At 40.0% G+C, this 20,379-nt stretch overlaps 1 protein-coding gene across 19 annotated transcripts in view; it reads left to right on the forward strand.

The window, feature by feature from the left end:
- L3MBTL3 (L3MBTL histone methyl-lysine binding protein 3) overlaps positions 1 to 20,379 on the forward strand; it is a 112,433-nt gene that overhangs the window by 19,995 nt on the left and 72,059 nt on the right. For 11 of the 19 annotated variants that reach the window (XM_070557050.1, XM_070557041.1, XM_070557049.1 and 8 more), the window contains 8 exons: positions 1,165 to 1,281; positions 8,075 to 8,186; positions 8,554 to 8,628; positions 10,062 to 10,221; positions 11,348 to 11,480; positions 13,394 to 13,478; positions 15,283 to 15,374; positions 17,421 to 17,525. In XM_070557050.1, the coding sequence (XP_070413151.1) occupies positions 1,180 to 1,281; positions 8,075 to 8,186; positions 8,554 to 8,628; positions 10,062 to 10,221; positions 11,348 to 11,480; positions 13,394 to 13,478; positions 15,283 to 15,374; positions 17,421 to 17,525 (864 nt within the window). In that variant the 5' untranslated portion in view covers positions 1,165 to 1,179. The remainder of the gene's footprint in view (positions 1 to 1,164; positions 1,282 to 8,074; positions 8,187 to 8,553; positions 8,629 to 10,061; positions 10,222 to 11,347; positions 11,481 to 13,393; positions 13,479 to 15,282; positions 15,375 to 17,420; positions 17,526 to 20,379) is intronic. The other 8 variants (XM_070557061.1, XM_070557054.1, XM_070557058.1 and 5 more) reach the window with 1 other exon arrangement.

Genomic DNA, 20,379 nt, shown 5'->3' on the forward strand with positions numbered 1-20,379 from the left:
AGCAGGAGCCTCATCAGGTTGGCTTCTGAGTTCTTTTGATATAACCTCCGTTATCCTTATAGCGTCCTTGCTTCTTGGTTTGACACGATGTTTCAGGCTTATCCTGTACATATTTCCTGCCACTGAATAGAAATCAGCTTCCTTGAGAAGACCTTCCAGAAATGATACTTAGAGACCACAATCTGAGCACTTGGCTGCTCATTCATTGGTTATTTATAGACTTCTTTAATGGACAAAGCTAGAAAATATGCATATGTTTTTACAGATAAAATGCATCATGAATCACACTGATACTTCCATTCAAATTTAGGACCCATCTGTCTTTCATCACTTGTCAATGACACCAACATACTTACTTGTTTGTTTTATCCCATGCTACGCAGACAACAGTGTCAGAGTAACAATAGCAGTACCACTACTAACAATATGATGGTGGAAAATAGTTTGTTTTGCAATTTAAAAAAAAGAAAATGAAAAGCGTTATTATGGTTTAGCTAGCTGAATTGGTTATCTTAATGGAGTCTTATTATTGGTGTTTACATTTTGAGACTGTTTTCCTGTTTCCCAGAACATCAGACTGGCAGATTTTTCCACTGAATTCAATAAATCAATTTATTGAACGAATCCATCACACCGTCTATTCATTGTATTGACACAGCAAACTGGGTTGACACATTTAGTGTAGATGACAGTCAATAATGGACTAGAATTTCTATTTCTTTTTTATTATCTAAGTGGCTTCTTTTTTATTAATATTTTATATTAATTCCATCCGCAATCCATACCTACTCTCTTTTCAATGTCTTAAAACAGTAAAAACTACTTAGAGGGAAAGGAATTCTATTCACATGGCATCATGATTTTCTGTTTTAAGTCTATATGCTATGAAACAATGAATTCCTTTTCTTTGTAAGAATAGATAAAATTTACTGCAACACTTTTTAACTGAGAATTTTTTTTATTTTTTCTTCTATAATTTACTGTGGCTTGCACTAGAAAAAATGTTAATGATATTTTTGAAGCAGTTATTTCTAGATCTATGGATATGGGATATTGTGGTCAAGAAAAATTATGTAATTAAGAGAAACTGAAGTAATGACCACGAAAATAAAAACTGGTCTAATTTGGAATATTTAGTGATGTGCCTTTTTTCCCCCTTTCCAGGTTAAAAACTAAATCATGACTGACTCTGCCTCTAGCACAAGTGGTCAAGAGTTTGATGTCTTCAGTGTTATGGACTGGAAAGATGGAGTAGGCACCTTACCGGGAAGTGACTTAAAGGTGAGCTCTCTTTGTAACATATTGTTATACATGTGTGTGCATCTGTGTGTGTTTATTGTTAAAATAAACTTGAACAGTACATATGTGAAGTAAGAATTAAAAGCGTTAAGTGTAATACTGTAGGTTTTATATGATGCTTAGACTTCTACAGTAAACTCTCAAGACAATTTGAAATGCTGATGCCTTTGTCGGGGGTAGAGGACTAAGGAATATTTTGGCAGCATGTGCTCATTTTGCAGAAACTGAGTCATAGCTTCAAGGAGGATCATCTCAATTTTGACTCTATTGGGATGGCCAATAAACGTGGAAATGGTAGAGTTAGAAGACCTGGCTTCATATATCTTGCAGTAATGGGCTTTGTAACTTTAACTGAATAACCACACTCCCTGTGTCCTAGTTTTCTCATTTAAAAACTGAGTAATGCTAAAATATTGAATAAACAGGACTATTCTCCCTTAAATTATTTATACTATAAATATGGAGTTTATGTAATTTCTTGTTCAGAAGCTGCCCCTTTCTGTGCGCCAGGCTGCTTTTGTAGACATGAGGACTCTCTTCAGAGAGCCGTGCTTCAGGCTGCTCCTCTTCCCCTGCGCCCCAGCCCTACTCAGGACCACCCACGTCTACTGCCCTGTGAGGCCTGGTTACACGGCACCCATCTGGGAAGCCAACCACCCCCACCTGTCGTTTCTCATTTGCTTTTGCTCTGATCCTATCTCTGGGACCTTGAACCTGTCTGTGGCCCTTTAGACTTTGTGTTTGTACTTGTCACTCAGGTGTTTGAACTTCCCATCTCGCTAACTGGCTGTCCCTTGGCTTGGCGTCTCAAATGCTTGGTGTTCTGGCCTGTCTTGAATAGAAATTCCTGCTCTCTAATATTGACCTCTTGAGATCCAGTCCCTTTTAGTGGCTACTTGACAAGTATCTCAGCCAAGCTTGTCCTGGTTCATCTTCAGTGGTGAGATTTGGACAATCTGTCATTGGAAAAAAACTTTGGTTTTGGTTGCGTTAGGTTTAACTGAGTGCAATTTGCTGACATAGCTATCTGAGTTTAGCTGCACAAAAATATGACAGTGAGGTTTAATGAAATCTGGAGAAGAGATTTAGTTTTTAGTTTTAGTTTTGCGTGACCTTGAACAAGTCAGTCTCTCTGGGCCAGTTTCCTCTTCAGTAAAATAAGGAATTAAATGAATACTGAGGATTTTATCTGCTCTAACAGTCTCCAAATGTTCATCTGGATTAGATATAATGGAAATAGAGTGCTGAAAGTTTTGAGAAAGAAAAACTGTTTCCAGACTCTGATAATGTCAGCCACATATTAGCTACATGAGCTCTGTCAGGTTATTTAAATTCCCTAAAGTTTCAGAATCTTTATCTGTAAAATGGGAATACAGGATCTGAGTCATAAAGTGGTTATGAAGATTGAAAAAATATGTAATATAAAAAATATGTAAAACACTTAAATTGTCTTTTCTGACTTTGTGATACATTATATAAACTGCTGTTTTTTTATTGCTTCATTCGCTTATTTTTCTTGTTCATTTTTATCCCTTCTCAGTGGCTTCTTTTTGGTGTCAGATGGATGATGAAGTTTCTAACTTTTGTTTAGTTAGATTTTGACGATAGAGTGACATTTCCATCCCTAAGAAGCGTAGATTGCCTGAAGGTTTTCTAAGCAGTGGATTTTAGGAATTAACCTACTACTTTTATTAAGGCAATCAGGTAATTAAGCCACTTAGTGACTATTGTAAGCTGGATTATTTGATTTGACTTTTAGACTCCTCTAATTACCTGGGTAATTGCCGTGTATCCAGTTCACTTTCTGCCCTGTAGACAGTTTGACACCCCACTTCAAAAAGAAAATTTAGAAATTGTTTTGTACTTTATAACCCTTTTTATCTCAGGAGATTCACGGACTAGCCAGTTGATTATATTACTTAGGATTTCTAAATCACTTGCTCCTATTAAAATTCAAGTTGCTTAAGAGATCTGAGAAACTGATTTTTTACAAAATTAAGATGTTGGAAAGAACTTTGAATAAATCATGAAATTTACTCTCTCACATCATGCTTTGCCTATTTTACACTATTGAAGCTCCTGTATTTTAATTGGATAGGCACGTGGGTTTCCTAATAAACAGTGCACTACCCTGAGATAACCCACGGAAGTTAGTTCAGCCAATACACAGAGACTCAAGTCCTCATCCTGGGAACAGGTTTCTATATACTGCAGTTTATTGCCGTTTTGAAAGAACTTTTCTCTGTAAAAGCCCCCTGATTGCTGGCCGGTCAAGTTCTATCACTCCTTCTGCTGAAATCCTGTAGCAGTTGCCTGGATGTCTCCCAGTAAAGGTCAAACCCCTTAAGTTCACCACCGCCATGTTGGCACGCTCTGGCCCCTACTCTCCTCTCTGGCTGCATCTCCTTCCACTCCTCAGTGCCACCCTGTTTCCTTTCTAGCCCAAACGGCCAGTTGAAGGTTCACTTCTTGGTTCCTTTGAACTGTTCCCCGTTGCTGGCATCCCTCTGCCCTGTCCACACTGGGCTCACTAACCCTTCTATAACCCTTATATAAAGCACGAGCAGCATCTTGTTTGGGTGCAGGAGTGCAAAGAATAGAGAACTTACTCTCTGATGAACACTTTGCCTGCATCTTTCAATTTAATTATGTTCTTTAACCTTTCGGAGGTAGTCTCTATCACTGTTGTCAGTTTACAGATGGGGAAACGGAGAACCAGAGTGGCTAAGTCATTTGCTCAAGGTCCAGCAGTTACTGGCAGAACTGGGTCTTAAAACTAGGCTTTTCTAATTTTAAAATTGATTCGCTTATCACTGCTGTACCACAGTCTAACAAGACAAAACGTTTTCATATCAAAAGAGATGCGAGGAAAATGTTACAGCCAGTTAGAGGAGGTATTATCATAGCTGGAGGGGTCAGGAGGTTTTGGGAAGCAGATGTCATGTCACTTCATGTGCCTGAAAATAGGTAAGTGCTGCCTGAGGACGTTGAGGGGGCAGGGACCGGAGGAAGGAAGCAGGCGGGTCTCCAGAAGGACTGGCATAGGAACGTGCAGTGTCAAGGGAGAGCAGCTGCTGTCCTCTGGCCCTATTGACAATATTGTGGTCATTAACAAGGCATTTTGGCTTAAACAAGCTTTGGAAACTTTACCATTGCCTAATTTGTGTTTTTAAAATGCAAATTAGTATTCATAGGTTAATATCTCAAGGTCAGCCCTAAGAACAGGCAGGCAGTAAGTGGTAGTGGAAAGGGACGTGGTAGGGCTTCCCGTCCCTAAGCAGTTTCTCTGCCTGAACTTCTAATGGTGTCTGAAATTTATCCACAGAGAATTATTTCTCTGGGTCATAAGGATTTAGTCTTTTGGAGTCCCTCCATAACATGCAGATACACTCCTGAGAGCGATAGCATCTTATCTAGTAAGAATAGTTGCCACTTAACGGAGAGCCAGACTCTGCAGCAGCAGCAAAGAAGAACCCAACTGGAAAATTCACCACACTCTTAATGCACAGTTTCACTTTGTCTTGACTAATGTTCAAATCAGATCATTAGTTACTAATATTCAAATTAGTTACCAAGTATCTTCTCCCATAAAACATATTGGTGAGTAAAACTCACACTTCAACATTGAAAATAATGAATCAAAAATAGTAACCTCAGCAGTGTCTTTTAATGATCTATGGTTAAAGACAGGAAAAAATAGGCAAAAGATCCTTGGCCTCTACAAGCAAAAATAAAGAAGAAAATTGAATCAGCTAAATGTAGTTCAAACCAAACAAACAGACAGAAACCTTTGCAACTGCTTATATATTTCAGGCATAATGGTTTCTGATTAACCTGGATTTATCCAGTAACAGAAAAAGTTACAAAGTCACCCAGTCTGTTTGATTTTTTTTAATAAATCCCTATTGTAAAGTTTATGATTTTAATATTCTTGGTTATAGAATGGAGTCACCTGATAAATTTTTATACTGCTTTTTAGATGTCTAGGTTAAAAGAACAGGTAACATTAAGAAAAAGAAATAAAAGTGGTAATATCAAGTTTCCATGGTTCCAGAACCATTTGTAAAAGCTTTACCGGTTTCAGAATGTGAGTGTTTTACTGGGGAAAAAAAAATATTAGGAAATGTGGCACTCTTTCTGGAATTCCAGCTGTGGGACTCCAGTTATGTTAGCAGCACCCAACAACCTATATTGTCCAACATTTTCTATGATAGTAGTAATATTGTGGAAAATACAGTAAATCCAAAGTGAGAAGCCAGAAAAAAAAATGTGATCCTGTATCTTTTTGCATATGATCGTATACTTTGGAAACACTTTCAGGTTAATTTTTGAGATAAAGTAACTTTGGTTAGAATAGATGTTCTTTATTTTTTCAGGGTCATAGGGTGCTTTTGAGAATATGATGAAATTTATGAACCCTATCCCCAGAAAAATAGATATGTGCCCATACCATCATTTTGCATTTATTTCATGGGATTCACCAACCCCTAAATCAATCCATGGATCCCTGGCTTACAGGGGTTCACTGTGTCCCTAAGTGTTATTACCTCTTGACTTTGTACTTAGGCTCTAGGTCAGTTACTAGCAATAAATATTAGGAGAAGGAAAAGATAATGGGATTAAATGTTGTATTGTGGGAATTTCACCTTTTAACTTTGAAAGTATTTGAGCCTAAAGCTTCCAGGTGTCAGAGGTCTGAAGTGCGATTTGAAAATTCCACTCAGTGCTGTTCTCCTCAGTGTTTGAGATGCACGGTGGCTTGCGGTTTAGCATAAATTTGGAAACTTAAGCCACAGGAGGCTTTCTGTGTAATGTAAATATTTGGTGCTATTTCTCGCATTTTGTATTTGCCTAATAAGTATAAATTAATGTCATCATATACAAATATAACCTTACTTGCCTGTACTGAATTATAAAGTTCATGCCTATTGGTTTTTTGGTTTTTGTAAAAATTTTCATTCAGAATTTATTTTGTCATATTCTTTAATATCATTAATTAATAATCATGGCTTGTTTTTTCTGCTCTTGCCCAGTAGATGGTACTGTCAGCTTTATTTTGGAATAGTCTATTCTCAGAGTTGATCATTTAAAAAAATTTTTTTTTTCCACAAAGTAAAGTTATTTTTAGCTCCTTTCATTCCAGTTAACTTTTTGCTACCTCCTAGATTGACATTTTTAGGTGAACACACCTAACCAGGCATAGTCTACATGTGATACCTGGGAACTTGTATCTGGACATGTAATAGGGAGAAAATATTTCCCTTCCCTTATCTATTTCAACTTATTCAGTCTACATGGCTTTTAATCATTGTAGACTATGTGCAGAAACTTACTTAAGGTGCTATTTTCACCTGGTGGAAGGAATAATTATTGGTAATTTTTGCTTAAGATTTTTCTGACTTGTGGTCTGAGTCTAGTTTGGTAAAATAAATCATTCCATTGGTATGTTGACCAAATAGATTTTCTTTAGTTTGGGAAATATAAGGCTTTGTTTCAATACTAAATATTTGTCTGCTCATATATATTTCTGTGAAAGATCTAAAAACTTTAGGCAAAAAGTTTTATAATCCTTTTGAATTTTGAGCTTTGTAGCTTTTTATTACCTGTTAAAATTAGTGGATTTCTAATATTCTTTTTTATGGAAAAACAGAAGAAATAGAGAAAACTTTGAACTATGAACTAGCTGTTTCAAAGAGGATGGGGCCCCTGCACGTAGGTAGTGGGTAAGCCTTCAACACACACACAGAACAGCCAGGCTGTTGCAGAAACATACTTGGTTTGATGCTTGCCATAAGATGAGAAGGGATTTTCAATATTTGGAGTCAAAATGTCTGTGAAATCAAAATGCCCTTACTTTCTAGTGATAAAATTGGCCTGTAGCTGGTAGACTAGTTCAGATCTCATAGATATTACACGTTGTTTTGGAGGCCTAGAGGTGACTATTCTGGAGAATTCTAAAGAACAATGAGAGAAAGAGGAAGTGGAGAGCTGGGGATCATTGGGCTCATGCTTCAGCCTTCCTCATTCACGTCTTGGAATATAAAGATAAAGATGTGTGAGTCATTATTTTTGGAACAGAGATATTCCTTCTCTGTGAACTGGATGAGACACGTTGATTGCTGGGGAGACAATAATGCCCCTTTTACTAACTTTGATTATTAAATAGCAGTAATATCGAATTAGAAAAAAGTCTCAGCAAAAAAAATGGTGTTTGAAATTTCAGGCCATGTAAGTGAGCTGGCAACTCCCCAGGCCAGTGCAGGGTTGGTTGTTGATACCCTTAAGAAGTGCCTTGCTGGGGCTGGCCGGGTGGCGTAGCAGTTAAGTTGGCACGCTCCACTTGGGTGGCCCAGGGTTCGCTGGTTCAGATCCTGGGCGCGGACCTACACACTGGTTGTCAAGCCATGCTGAGGCAGTGTCCCACACAGAGGAACTAGAAGGACTTACAACTAGGTTCTACAACTGTCTGCTGGGGCTTTGGGGAGAAACAAAAAGGAAAAAAAGAGGAAGATTGGCAACAGATGTTAGCCCAGGGCCCATCTTAAAAAAAAGGAAATGCCTTGCTGTTTCATTCTAGTCCCCCTTCCCTGAGTTCCAAAATTAGTAAAATGCAAAAGGCTTAATATTGAGAGAAGGCTTCTCTCGATCTAATTGCTTAAATTAACTTTTAAAGCATAATTAATTTGCTTAAAGACTATATATATGTCAGCTATTAAATGATACTGTTCTGGGCTCTTTTGTAAATTTCACCTCCTTTCTACCATTTTGTCACTAGTTTCGGGTAAATGAGTTTGGAGCCCTGGAAGTTATTACAGATGAGAGCGAAATGGAAAATGTTAAAAAAGCAACAGCTACCACAACCTGGATGGTACCAACCGCTCAAGAAGGTAAGAACGGGTCATCAGCGTTGTCATTTCTTTCTTTTGAGAGTTTTAAAATGAGAATATCTAAGGGTTTATAATAGGCTGGAACTTGGAAAAGCCTGGGTGATCTTCATGTCACATGTTCTTAGGTAAATTTCTTTAACGAAACTGAGATGGAACCAGCTTTTAATATTTTAAAGTAACTATAGACTGTCTTCTTTCCTAATGCCAGATCTGTGCTAGAACAAGGTTAATTGGAAATTGTCAAGTAAATCCATGTTGTAATAGCCTACCCAGGTGATTTAGCAAAAGCCTGCCACTTTTTTCTCATCTACTCCGATGGTTGTAACTAACACCTATATGCTGATGACTCCTGAATCTATATCTCCAGCCCCGACCTGTCCCCTGAGCTCCAGGCCCGTATTTCCACCTGCCTACTGGACATCTCCACCTGGATGTCCCACAGGTACCTCAAACTCCACATGTCTGAAATGCGATTCATTTTCTATTTCTCTCTCCCCTCCCCCCAAACTTGCTGTTTCTTCTGTACCCCATATTTCAGTTGGTGGTGGTAGCACCATCCCTACAGGGGACAAGCAAGAAATCTAGGAGTCATCCTGAATTTGTCCTCCCCCCAGCCCCATAGCCTGTTAACTCAATCCTCTTGTTTTTTATTTCCTAAATATGTCTCAGATCTGGCTTTTTCTACTAATGATCACTGCCACTGCCTTAATTTAGGCCCTTACCAACTCTCACCTGAACTATTGCAGACATCTCCTAAAGAATCACTCTGCTCCTGATTTCACCCAATTTATCCTGCTCCCTGAAGTCAGAGGAACTTGTGCAGATGCCTTTCTGACGCTTCACCAATTTCTCATTGTCTCTTGAGCAAAACATGCAAAGATCTGTGCAGCACGCACCCACTGGCCCGCTTGGTCTCTTCAGCTCTCTTCCCTTCTTTGTCCTGTATTCTGACGGTGCCTGCAGCACTGAGTTCCGCGTAGTCCTCCCAACACCTCCTGTGGTTTCGTGCTTCTTTGCCTTTGCTGCGCTGTTTCTTCTGGCCAGGATGCCGCTTCTCTTTTCGTCCAGTGGATAAATTCCTCTTTGGCCTTCAAAACCCTGTTGAGGCTTTCTATCAGGAAGTCCTTCCTTGACCTCACCCCAGGCCGAATGAATCACTTCTTCCTCTCTCCTACTTCTGGGACTTGTTCATGCTTCAATTATTGCATGTATCACATTTTATTATAAATATTGGTTTTCTTGCCTGTCTTCTCTTCCAGACTGTGAGCTCTCTTGGGCAAGGTCTGTACTGTCATGATCAGTGTCTAGTGTAAATTGGTGCCTAATAAATGTTTGCTGAATGAATGATGAGCCTAACAATTCAGGCGAAAGGAAATGTGAGTTCCTAAATGATTTGGATAATTATGGTTCAAGAGCTCTGCCACATTAAAGGTAAAATAGAGAGACATTGATTTAGCAAAACAGAATTACTCATCAACAGGTTATAAACATGAAATAACGTAGATAACCTTTTAAAATTTTGTCAAAGATACATCTGTAAAATAGGATTCTGGAGATTGATGGTTTCATCTTCTGCATTTAGTGACTAATGAAATTTTCTTCATTTTACTTTGAATTCTGTAGAAAAAGCCTTGGACAAGCTTTTGTTTATCTTTTCTGCAGAATTTTTTTTGTTGTGTAAATTTATTTGAGTGATTCCTGCCAAGCCCATCGTCTTCTCCCTCTAAAATGCTCTAGTTTGATCATTCGTTCATTCAACAAACATTATTCTTTAATGGTGTTGCTAACAAAATTATTAGAAGAAAAAGTTTAAATGTATTTTGGAATATTTTTGGTCATGGTTTTAATATTTTTATTCTTCTTTTCATCTTGTAGTCTTTTCAGAGAAGACTGGGATGCCTTTCAGGTTGAAGGATCCAGTGAAAGTAGACGGGCTTCAATTCTGTGAGAACTGTTGTCAGTATGGCAACGTAGATGAGTGTCTTTCTGGAGGAAACTATTGCAGCCAGAATTGCGCTCGGCATATCAAAGACAAGTAGGTTTTTGCCCTGTTCCATTTATAAAGTGGTTTTATAGTCCAAGGTCCTGGTGCATGGGAATACAGAGGCTCTGTGACGTCTCTCACCCATTCATGCCCTTTTTTTCGGAGGCTTTTTCTTTAGAGTCACATGGACCCTGATGCCATTGCTGGACCTGGTGACTTCGGTCATGTCTGATCTGAGTTGTATGGCCTAAGTCCTACCTGCAGTACAACTTCTGCCTCTTCCTTTAGCCTTTTGCTTACATTTGATTGCTCTCCAGCTAAGAGTATTTAAATTTCTCTGGGCTACATACACATTTTGATAATACTGATGTTTATAGAACCACAGGTTTGTTTATATTTCGGGGGTTGTTAGGTAAATCAGCTAAAACTCCACAAATGAGATAGAGCTTCTGCTCATGGTGACTCAGCCGAGGGAAGATGGCCGTAGTGAGTAGTATGATGGGTTATGTTACTCCTGATCGCAGGCTGGACTGAGGAGTACGAGACAGGGACATCAGCTGTGAATGACAGTGGTGTACGACTGCCATTTGGGGACCGTCTGACAAAGTTCAGCTTATCCCCGAGAAGGTGTATTTCTTGCATATATTTGTATACTACAAATAAATGACTTGACATTTATATTTTAGTGGAATTTCCTATGTGTTTTAATCATTACAGGCTTGGGAATTATCTGTTTTTGTTGGCCAACTGGTATTTTACAAAGTTACACTTGGCCTATTTCATTTGGACTTGTCGTTCTTAATAATTGCTAGATCTTTGATTTACAATTGCCCCGAAGACTGAAATATCTCTAAATATTTGGTTCTTTTATTAGAATGGATGGCAGATGTGAAATAATTTTAAACTTGTTAGAACCTGTTTCACATATAGTGCTGGTCCCCTTTTGAAATTAATGTATAAGCTAACTTCCACTTTCTACCTTAACAGTGTCATCCATGACGATGGTTTGAATGTTCCTTATTTATGATATTTTAATGCCTCTGCATTTTTCCTGATGGCTAAATATTTTTCCTTTGGAGGGTGACTTTTTTAAAAAAAACTCTGTATTGATAATCAACATGTAGATGTTTGATAGGTATTGTTTCCTGTCACTATTTTGGGTTTATAAACACAACAGAGATCAGAAGGAGGAAAGAGACATGGGAGAAGACAATGAGGAAGAAGATCCTAAGTGTAGTAGGAAGAAAAAACCAAAATTATCTCTGAAAGCCGACTCCAAGGAGGATGGAGAAGAGCGGGATGATGAATTGGTGAGTATCTCTTTCACGACTACCAGGGAGCACGGGGTGCTTCCTAAGTGTAGCATCGCGGTCAAAGGTGCTGGCTCTGCACCCTCTTACGTGACTTCCAGTGCTGATTCCGTGACTCTCTGCATTACCATCAGCAAGTTAAATGCCTCCCCCTCTGTGTGTCACTGTCGTCATGGCACAATGGGAATACTAAATAATAGTACCCCTTCCTCAGGGTGAAGAAGTAGGATGTCCTGGAATTTATTGCTGGAGTGAGAGAGAGAGGCAGCAGCAAAACCTTTAGTTTCCCAAATGAATCTTAAATTCCTCTCGATAGCAAATTGCCGATCCCATTTTGGTAAATTGCAAACGTATCTCATAAAACTATGTTGAGTAGGTAGAAAATGGCAGATCAATGTCAGGTATATTTTGGGAAAACTAATTCAAAATGTGCTAATCAAAACATACATATCTATCCCTAAAGTATATATTAATGGCTCTATATGAAAAAAGAACTTTGAGGTCTTGAAGCATTTCCCTTGAGATCCATATTGAGCAACAGTTATTTGCTAGTCACTGTTCTAGGAGCTGGGAATACGGGTAGGAATAAGATAGCAGGAAGACTGGGTCTCTCCTCTCAGGGACATTATACTCTTGTTAAGGGGACATACAGTAAACAAAATGAACAGGAGAAATGTCAGCCTGTGCTAAGTGCTATGCTGGGAATTACAATAGGGCACGAGGATTGGCTGAATGCTTTAAGTGGGGCTGTCAACAAGGCCTCCCAGTGAAGGTTGGCTGTGAACAATGTGATCTGAGTAATAAGAAGGAGCCGACTTTGTAAAGTTAGGAGTGAGGAGGCCCCTGGGCAACAGAACAGCTAGGGAAAAGTCCCTAACGTAAGAACACATGTATGTAGCATGTTTTATTTGAGGATATTAGAAAAAAAAACAGTATGGTTGAGCCTTGGGGGTTAGGGGAGAGTGGAATGAGATGAAGCTGAAGAGGTCCCAGCTATGTGGGGCTCTATGGTAGGTAAACCAGAGTAATAAGTTTGCATTTTATCCTGAGTATGATGGGAAGCCACTGGAAAGCTGAAGGCAAGGGAAAACTTTGATAGGATTTATGTTTTAGATTGATCACTCTAGCTTTGACTTGTCAGAGCAAGAGTGGCAGCAGGGAAACCAGTTACAAGTTTATTGGAGTGGACTAGCTAAGAGTGCCATGTAAGATAGAAGTCAGTGGGTTTGGGACAGATGTTAGAGGTAGGGTTGTCAGGATGTGTGAGGGAAAGAGGAATCAGGGATAACTCTTATGTTTTTGGCTTTAACAATTGACTGAATAATGATGCTATTTATTGAGAATGGAAAGGCAAGACTAGAGTATGGAATCTAGAGTTCTTTGGCCATTGTGAGTTTGAGATGTTTGTTAGACATCCTCGTGAAGATCCTAAGTAGGCAGTTGGGTTCTATGAGTGTGAAGTTAGGGAAGAGGTCAGGGCTGGAGATATGAAGTGGGGATATTGGGCATACAGGTGATCTTTAAAACCTAGGGAGAGGGATTCGATAGAGCAGAGAAGGGGACTGGATTGGAAGAGGCATCAGGAAAGGGACTGAGAAGGAGGGGCCTGTGAGGTATGAGGAAAACCAGCACAGGGTGGTCAAGGAGCTAAGAGGGGAAAGCGTTTCAAGGAGACTGGAGCGATATCTGTGCTATTCCAGAATGGAATTCTTGGAAATGTTCTTATTTTGTAATGATCTCAGGCCAAAAGCAACACAGTTCTCAAATGACCTATATTTTTACTTTCCTTGAAACTTATGAAGTGAAATTGAAGAAAAGTACAAAAAAAAAATACTTTCTGACAGCTCTCTAACTTTTCGTTAGTGCCAATTTCATGAACTTCTAAAAATCATAATTTTCCTTTCTTATTGTAGGAGAACAAACAAGATGGAAGAATCCTGAGGGGCTCACAGAGGGCCCGAAGGAAAAGACGGGCTGATTCGGCTGTGTTGAAGCAGGGTGAGTTGTTAAAAGAAAGGGTTTTCTTGTAACTTCATGAAAATGAAAATATTTCACCCAGGTAGATGTTTTAGTCTTAATTTTAATGAACACTATGGTACGTAAAGTATTGCGGTGGGTTTTTCTTTGATTAAATTTTGTCAGTAAAAATTAGGGTTTTGAAGAAGTAGAGAGGGAAAAAAATGGAAATTAGTAACTTTCTAAGGCAAACATGAGAACATTTTTCTTTTTCCATTGAGCAGGTATCCTCTACTTCTGCACTTTTACTGAAATCTCTCTTCTTGTTCATTTCCTAAGAATTTTGAGTTTTTAGTGTTTCCTCTCAAACCACAACCTCCTGATGTGGTACCTTTTTTCTTTCATTGTTCCTCAGGCAACACTTTATTCTCATGAAGAATCCAGTTCTCAGGCCCTTCGCTTTAATACTTGACTGGGTTTACTAGCCACCATATTCTGCATGGACCTTAGGTCATGTCCATAGAGGCCTCAGTGTCCTCCACTCAGCTTTGTCCAGTTGACCTCTCACATCTGCCTGGCCATTCCCTCATGTAGGTCATCCACTTTGCGCAGCCCCTCCTCTGACCTGCCCAGGCATGTTGTCCCTACACATCAGGACCATGAACCCAATGCTCCTCTTCAGTGATTAGATGCATTCTTCACTTGTTCATCTCTTGATTCCTCAAAAAGAGTTAGAGGGCTGGCCCCACGGCTGAGTGATTGAGTTCGCGCGTTCTGCTTCGGTGGCCCAGGGTTTCGCTGGCTCAGATCCCCAGGGGCAGACATGGCACTGCTCATCAGGCCACGCTGAGGGGGTGTCCCACATAGCACAACCAGAAGGACCTACAAGTAGAATATACAACTATGTACTGGGGGGCTTTGGGGAGAAGAAGAAGAAGAAAAAGAAAAAGATTGGCAACAGATGTTAGTGCAGTTGCCAAACTTAAAAAAACAGAATGAGAAATATTTCTACCCTCCTCAAGCACCCCGCCTAACATTTACCTTCTTGAGGAAGGTTTACCGTCTCAGTACCTTTCTGTGTTTCATCACTGAGATCACTCTGCTCTCTGCCTCAAAATGTCTTTAAGCTTTCTCGTCCTCCCTCTTAATTTCTGCTCTCTGGGCCCTGGCTCTTCTGGGACGTGATTCCTTCAGTCACTGATTTTTCCCCCTTAGGTATTCAGAGTTTTTTTTCTCCTCATCAGTTCCATCTTAGCCTGTTCAAATCTCATCCCCAAAATGCCTTTCCCCCAATTTTGTTACCCATCAAGCTATTACACTCTTCCTTTCATTTCCATTATTTGAATTGATCTCAAGTAAAATCAATATTAGCTGACTCCATATCTTTATCCTTCTACTGTGCAAAGTCTGGCCCTCGCTGGATTGAGCCCCCCCACCCTCTAAGATTAGCAGCCCTTCCTTCATCACTCGATGTGCTGGACTTGTCTCGGTCTTCAATTTCTTGATCTCCTAGGGAAAATTTTTTGAGCATCCTGCTTCTAGAAGCACTCAATTTCTGTAGCTTCCATGACGCTTTTCTATCTTGGTTTCCTCCTGTATCTTCTCCAATTTCTCTAAGTTCTTCTGTTTCTTTCTTCAACCCTCATAACTGTGGATGTGCACCACGGTTCACTTCTTAGTTCTTGTTTCTTTGGTAGAGGAGCCAGGAAGAGACTGAGAAATACCAGCTGTGGCGGTAAGAGAAGAGTCAGGCCTCATGATAGTTGGGGAAGTGAGAGTTTGCAATATATTTCTGTGATTTCCTAGATTTGGAAATTCTACCATTTTAGTCGCACTTGCCTTTCAGGTTTGCCTCCTAAAGGAAAGAAAACTTGGTGCTGGGCATCCTACCTGGAAGAGGAAAAAGCTGTGGCAGTGCCAGCGAAACTGTTCAAGGAGGTACGGGCCTTCTGGAGAGCATTGTCTGTAGGGGCAAAGGAGCAGGAATACTGATCTGGAATTAGTATTGGCGTTTCCATCCTCTGTTTAGGAATTGTGACTTGGGATAATTTCTCAAACATATTGTTGTTCACTTGTCTACTTATGTGGAGGGGTAGCTAGCATTAATGTATGCACACCTTCCCCCAGGGCCACGTGCATGGGTATACACTGACACGCACACATGCTCTCTTCTGTCAACATTTACTGGGCTTTCACTCCCTAATTTTAAGAGGGAAACTTGTACTGCTACTGACAAACTAGTAGATAAATGAAAACCGGCATGAAATTTTCTGTCAACCTCTTGGCTTTGGGAGAATAAAAATGAGTTATTGAGGTTTATGTAATGTCACAACAAAACATCTAAAAATGGATTACTGCATCATCTTAACTATAGTGAAATGTTTTATCACAAGTGATTTAAAATCAGTTAAAAGCACAGACACCAAGTGGAGTTCTGAGTAGGAGCCGCTGCTCCTGTGTTAAAACAGGGGTCAGTAAACTTTTTTGGTAACAAGCCGGTTAGTAAGTATTTCAGGCTTCGTGGGGCATCTGGTCTTGGTTGCAACAGCTAAACTGTGGCTGTAGTGAAAGCGGCCAGAGACTGTATATAAATGAGCGGACATGGTTGTATTCCTGTAAAGCTTGAGTTACAAAAACAGCAGGTGGGCTTGCTTGGACCCACGGACCGTGGTTTGCTGACCCCTGGTTGAAATTATTTTATTTTATCTGCCATTGATCTTGTTGTGTATGTATGAATGTGAGGAGTTTTAAAAAAGTGATGAATAGTAAATGTTAGGATGATTAAATCTACATTAGGAACATGTAACTTATAGTAATCACATATGAACTTGTTCTATATCATTATTTTCTGTTACTTTAGTCCTTTGCAGAATAGACTTATTTACATTTTTTTGAAAATTTCAATACAGCTAATTGCTTAAGTCAGTAATCCATTCATGTATTAAAAATATAGAAGTACTAGAAGATTTGAGTTTGTCCCTCGGAGCACTGACCTCTAGGTCCCTGTCTGCCCCTCCTGCAGGGGTTCCTGTTAACAGTTCTTATGTTCCCTTCCTAGAAAATTATCTGTACAGATAAGTGATGTTTATACACAAATCCTCTCCTCCCCATCTTAAACCAAATGATGACATACATGTCACACGTACTGTTTTGGACTTTGCCTTTTTAACTTGGTTTGGAAATTATTCCATCTCGGTTCATGATTCCCTTCATCATTCTTTTATATTAATGTATGATACTGCATCTCATGTCTCTTCCATAATAATTTAAGCTGCTCCCTTTGGGTTGATATATATATATGTCAACACATGACACATATATGACATACTGACATTTATATGACACCCACATGCATATGACATACATATGTCAGTCACTAGGGAGCAGCTTAAATTATTATGGAGCAGACATGAGATGGGATACTGTATGTATACATGGAATATATATATATGAATCTTGTGACATATAAATGTTTTAGTGACTAACCTTTCAGACCTATCATTTTGCATGTGTGGGTATCTCTGATGGATAATTTCCTAGAATTAGAATTGCTGAGTCAAAGAGAATATTCTTTTTTTATAGCTATCATGAGATTGCTAAGGGTTGTACCAGTTTGCATCCCTCCTAGGGACGTCTCTGTGTGTCTGTCTCTAGAGCCTAGCCAACACGGTGTCATCCAACTTTTTGATCTTTACCAACCTGATAGGTGAAAGATCTCTTAGTGCAGTTTTACTTTGTGTGACTCTTACGGGTGAGGTTGAGCATCTTTTCACATATGTAAGATATTTAAATTTCCTTTTCTGTCACGTGTTTATAGTCTTTGTCCATTTTCCATTGGATTATTTGGTGAATTTTTCCTTTTGGACTTTTAAGAGTTATTTATGTATTCAGTTAAATAGTCTTTGTTTAAGAATGGTAATTATTCATATTTTTAACTAGGCCTTCAGAATAAAATACTAAAACTGTGGTGATTTTTCATTTCAGTATCAATCCTTCCCATATAACAAAAATGGGTTTAAAGTTGGCATGAAATTAGAAGGCGTGGACCCCGAGCATCAGTCCGTGTATTGCGTCCTCACTGTGGCTGAGGTAAGCTTTGCTTTGTCTTTATCTCTAAAATAAAACAGTGATTATTGGGTTTTAATAATGAGAAAAGGTGCCTTTTGTTGAGTGCTTCCTTCATGCCAAGTATGGTGCCGAGTGTTTTGTGTACATTTACTCATTTAATCTTTACAAGAACCCTGTACAGTTCATGTGTTTTCATCTCTGTTCTGTAGATGACAGAACTGAAGCTCAGAGAGTTTAAGTGACGTATACAGGCCACACAGCTTCAAAGTGGTAGAACCAAGATTTGACCCAGGTCCATCTGACTCCGTAGCTTCTGCCATACTGTGTTCCTTAACACAAGGAGCACACCAACAGATATTTATATTTTTTTAGTATTTCTAGGTGTCTGTGTGAAATTTTTCAGGAAAAATTGTACAAGTCAATTGTATATATCTTAGTCCAATGTATTAGTGAGGACACTTCTTATAATTTATTTTTTTCCTCCTGTGCTAGCCTCTACCTTGCTCCATCCCTTGAGCCAGGGGTATATATCTTTTAAAAATTCCCTCCAAAAGAATAGGATGCTCTTGAGTATTAGTTTTAGTTATCATAGTATTCTTTTAGTGACTTAGTGAATTTGTAAGGAGCTTGGCTCCTACAGAACATAGTGACGTCTGATAGCTGGATGATGACAGTCACAGTAAATAATAATGTACAGGTACGTAGAGGGTACTGTGGGACAGATGCTGAGCAAAAGGCTTTCCATATACTAGCTTGTGTTAGTTCTCAAAACAGTTGAGTTTTATGAAAGCATTGTGAGGAAGCAGATTCAGTAAGGGGACACTGCCTTCAAGAAGTTTAGCTATAGAGGAGAAAGTGACCTTTCTAAGGTGTGTGTGTGTTTCAACTCTTGGTTTTGAAGGAGATTTATTTCAGCTTGTGTAGTTTCTTATTATAGCGGTAATGTTTGATCATCATGAAAACTTCAACTAGTGTAAGAGCATACGTTATGACAAATAAAAGTCCTGGATCCCACCTCATCTTTTCCTCATTCCATATCCCAGAGATAAAGACCCTAATGAGTTCACTGTGTTCCCTCCAGATGTTTTCTCTGCCTGTAAAATTATGTACACGTATATTTGTCTCTTTTTTACATATAAATGTTGCATAATATTTTGCAACTTGCTTTTCTGACAATGCATCTTTTATATCATATATACATAATATTTTTAACCATTGGATAGTATTCCATTTCACTGAATTGCCATTGTTTATTTAATTGCTCTCGTATTGATTCATTAACATTGAATTCACAGCCAACAGCCCTGTAACTCCTGCCCAGTGAAGCTTACCTAACGTGCACATGTCCGTAAGCACACCACAGCCTTCTTGCCCTTAGGAACACTAGCCAGCTCTTCAGCACTATGCTTGGGGCCATTTTAAACAGCAAAATCACCAACAGAAAGGACAAATGGGAAAAATGTGGCACTAAATAGACTGTGCAAAGGACACTTGGCTCACAGTGTGAGATACGAAACAAGAAGGCAGTAGCCTTTCTCAGCCTCAGCTGGGAACTTTCACGACGAGCAGCTCAGATCTTTCACCACTCTGTGCGTGCACATGTCCCCAAACACAAGTAGTATTTTGAGTTACAAATTCAATCAAGTGGGTGAGTTTACAAATACAGAACCCATGAATAAGGAAGATTGGCTTATGTCAGTTTTCCCCCTCAGCACCAGCCCCTAGACCAGGTCTGGGTGCAGGCCAGGGGGATACTTGGGATAATGGAATTTTGTCAGGCAAATGTTTTGGGAAGGACATCAGGGCAACGATTTAAAAATATTGGCAAGAAAATGTTTTAGGTGATTACTAAGGAAGAAAGGCTCGGGGTGAGGAGGAGGCTAAGGAGAAAGTAGAAGGATCAGTGTGAGAGGCTAGAGTTCTCGCTGAGACGGAGGAAGAAGTGTGTGGGGAGTCACGGGGCCAGCAGACTGAATAGGAGGCCATCTTCATGGGGTTGGATGCTTTAATTTAACAGTTGAGAGGCAGGGAACTTTCTGATGAGACAGGCTCCGTGGGAGTGAGCGTTTGAAGTGGAGAGGAAACGCAGGGAGTAGGGGCACCAGGGACTGGATGAGTCATCCATGTGCATGAGGGAACCACTCAGGACGGAGAGGAAGGGAGGAAGCCAGGGCTTCGTGTCTGATGAGTGAGAAGGGATGTTTGGGAGGTTAGCATTCCGGATGATGAATGATAAGGGCGGGGGCGTGCAGCCACATGGCACGGGCCTTAGAGGAGCAGAGTGGAGAACAGGCCTAGAAGTGTGGTGTAGCCTAGGTAGTCAGCCCTCCTCAGGCCTCAGAGGGATGGCCAGTGGGAGAAGTGGGAGCAGACTCTGCTTGATGGAAGGGTTCCGAGGGACAAGCTAGATATGCCTTTTAACAAGGAGGTTGAGGACGTAGGAGACCGTTTCCCAAAGCATAGGGTTCCGGAGGGCATAAGGCATAGTAGAGAGATTGCGGGGGGAGCAGTCTCTCTCTCAGAGGGAGGTTGGCTCAAGGGGGCAGAAGCTCAGAGCCATATGACCCTGAGGGACTGGAGGGAGAAATTACTAACGGGGCTTGTTTCTTAGACATTCACCAGAGACAGCTGAGTGTAGGGAGGGTGGGTTTGCCTCCCTCCAAGGCTTATAAGACAAGCAGCCCCTGAGCTTCTTGGCGTGGGGTGATGTCATGGGACAGCCACCTGCCCTTCTTGAGAGCTTGTGCATCCAGGGGTCTCGGTCTCGGCTCTGCCGAGGGGCCCCAGTCTCTCTGGGGGTGTCAGCTTAGTGGTAAATTTTATATGTGTAACATATCAATACATTCTAATTAAAAAATACTAGTATCGAAGATAA

Source organism: Equus przewalskii, chromosome 9, assembly GCF_037783145.1.
Source record: "Equus przewalskii isolate Varuska chromosome 9, EquPr2, whole genome shotgun sequence".
Taxonomy (NCBI): Eukaryota; Metazoa; Chordata; class Mammalia; order Perissodactyla; family Equidae; genus Equus; species Equus przewalskii.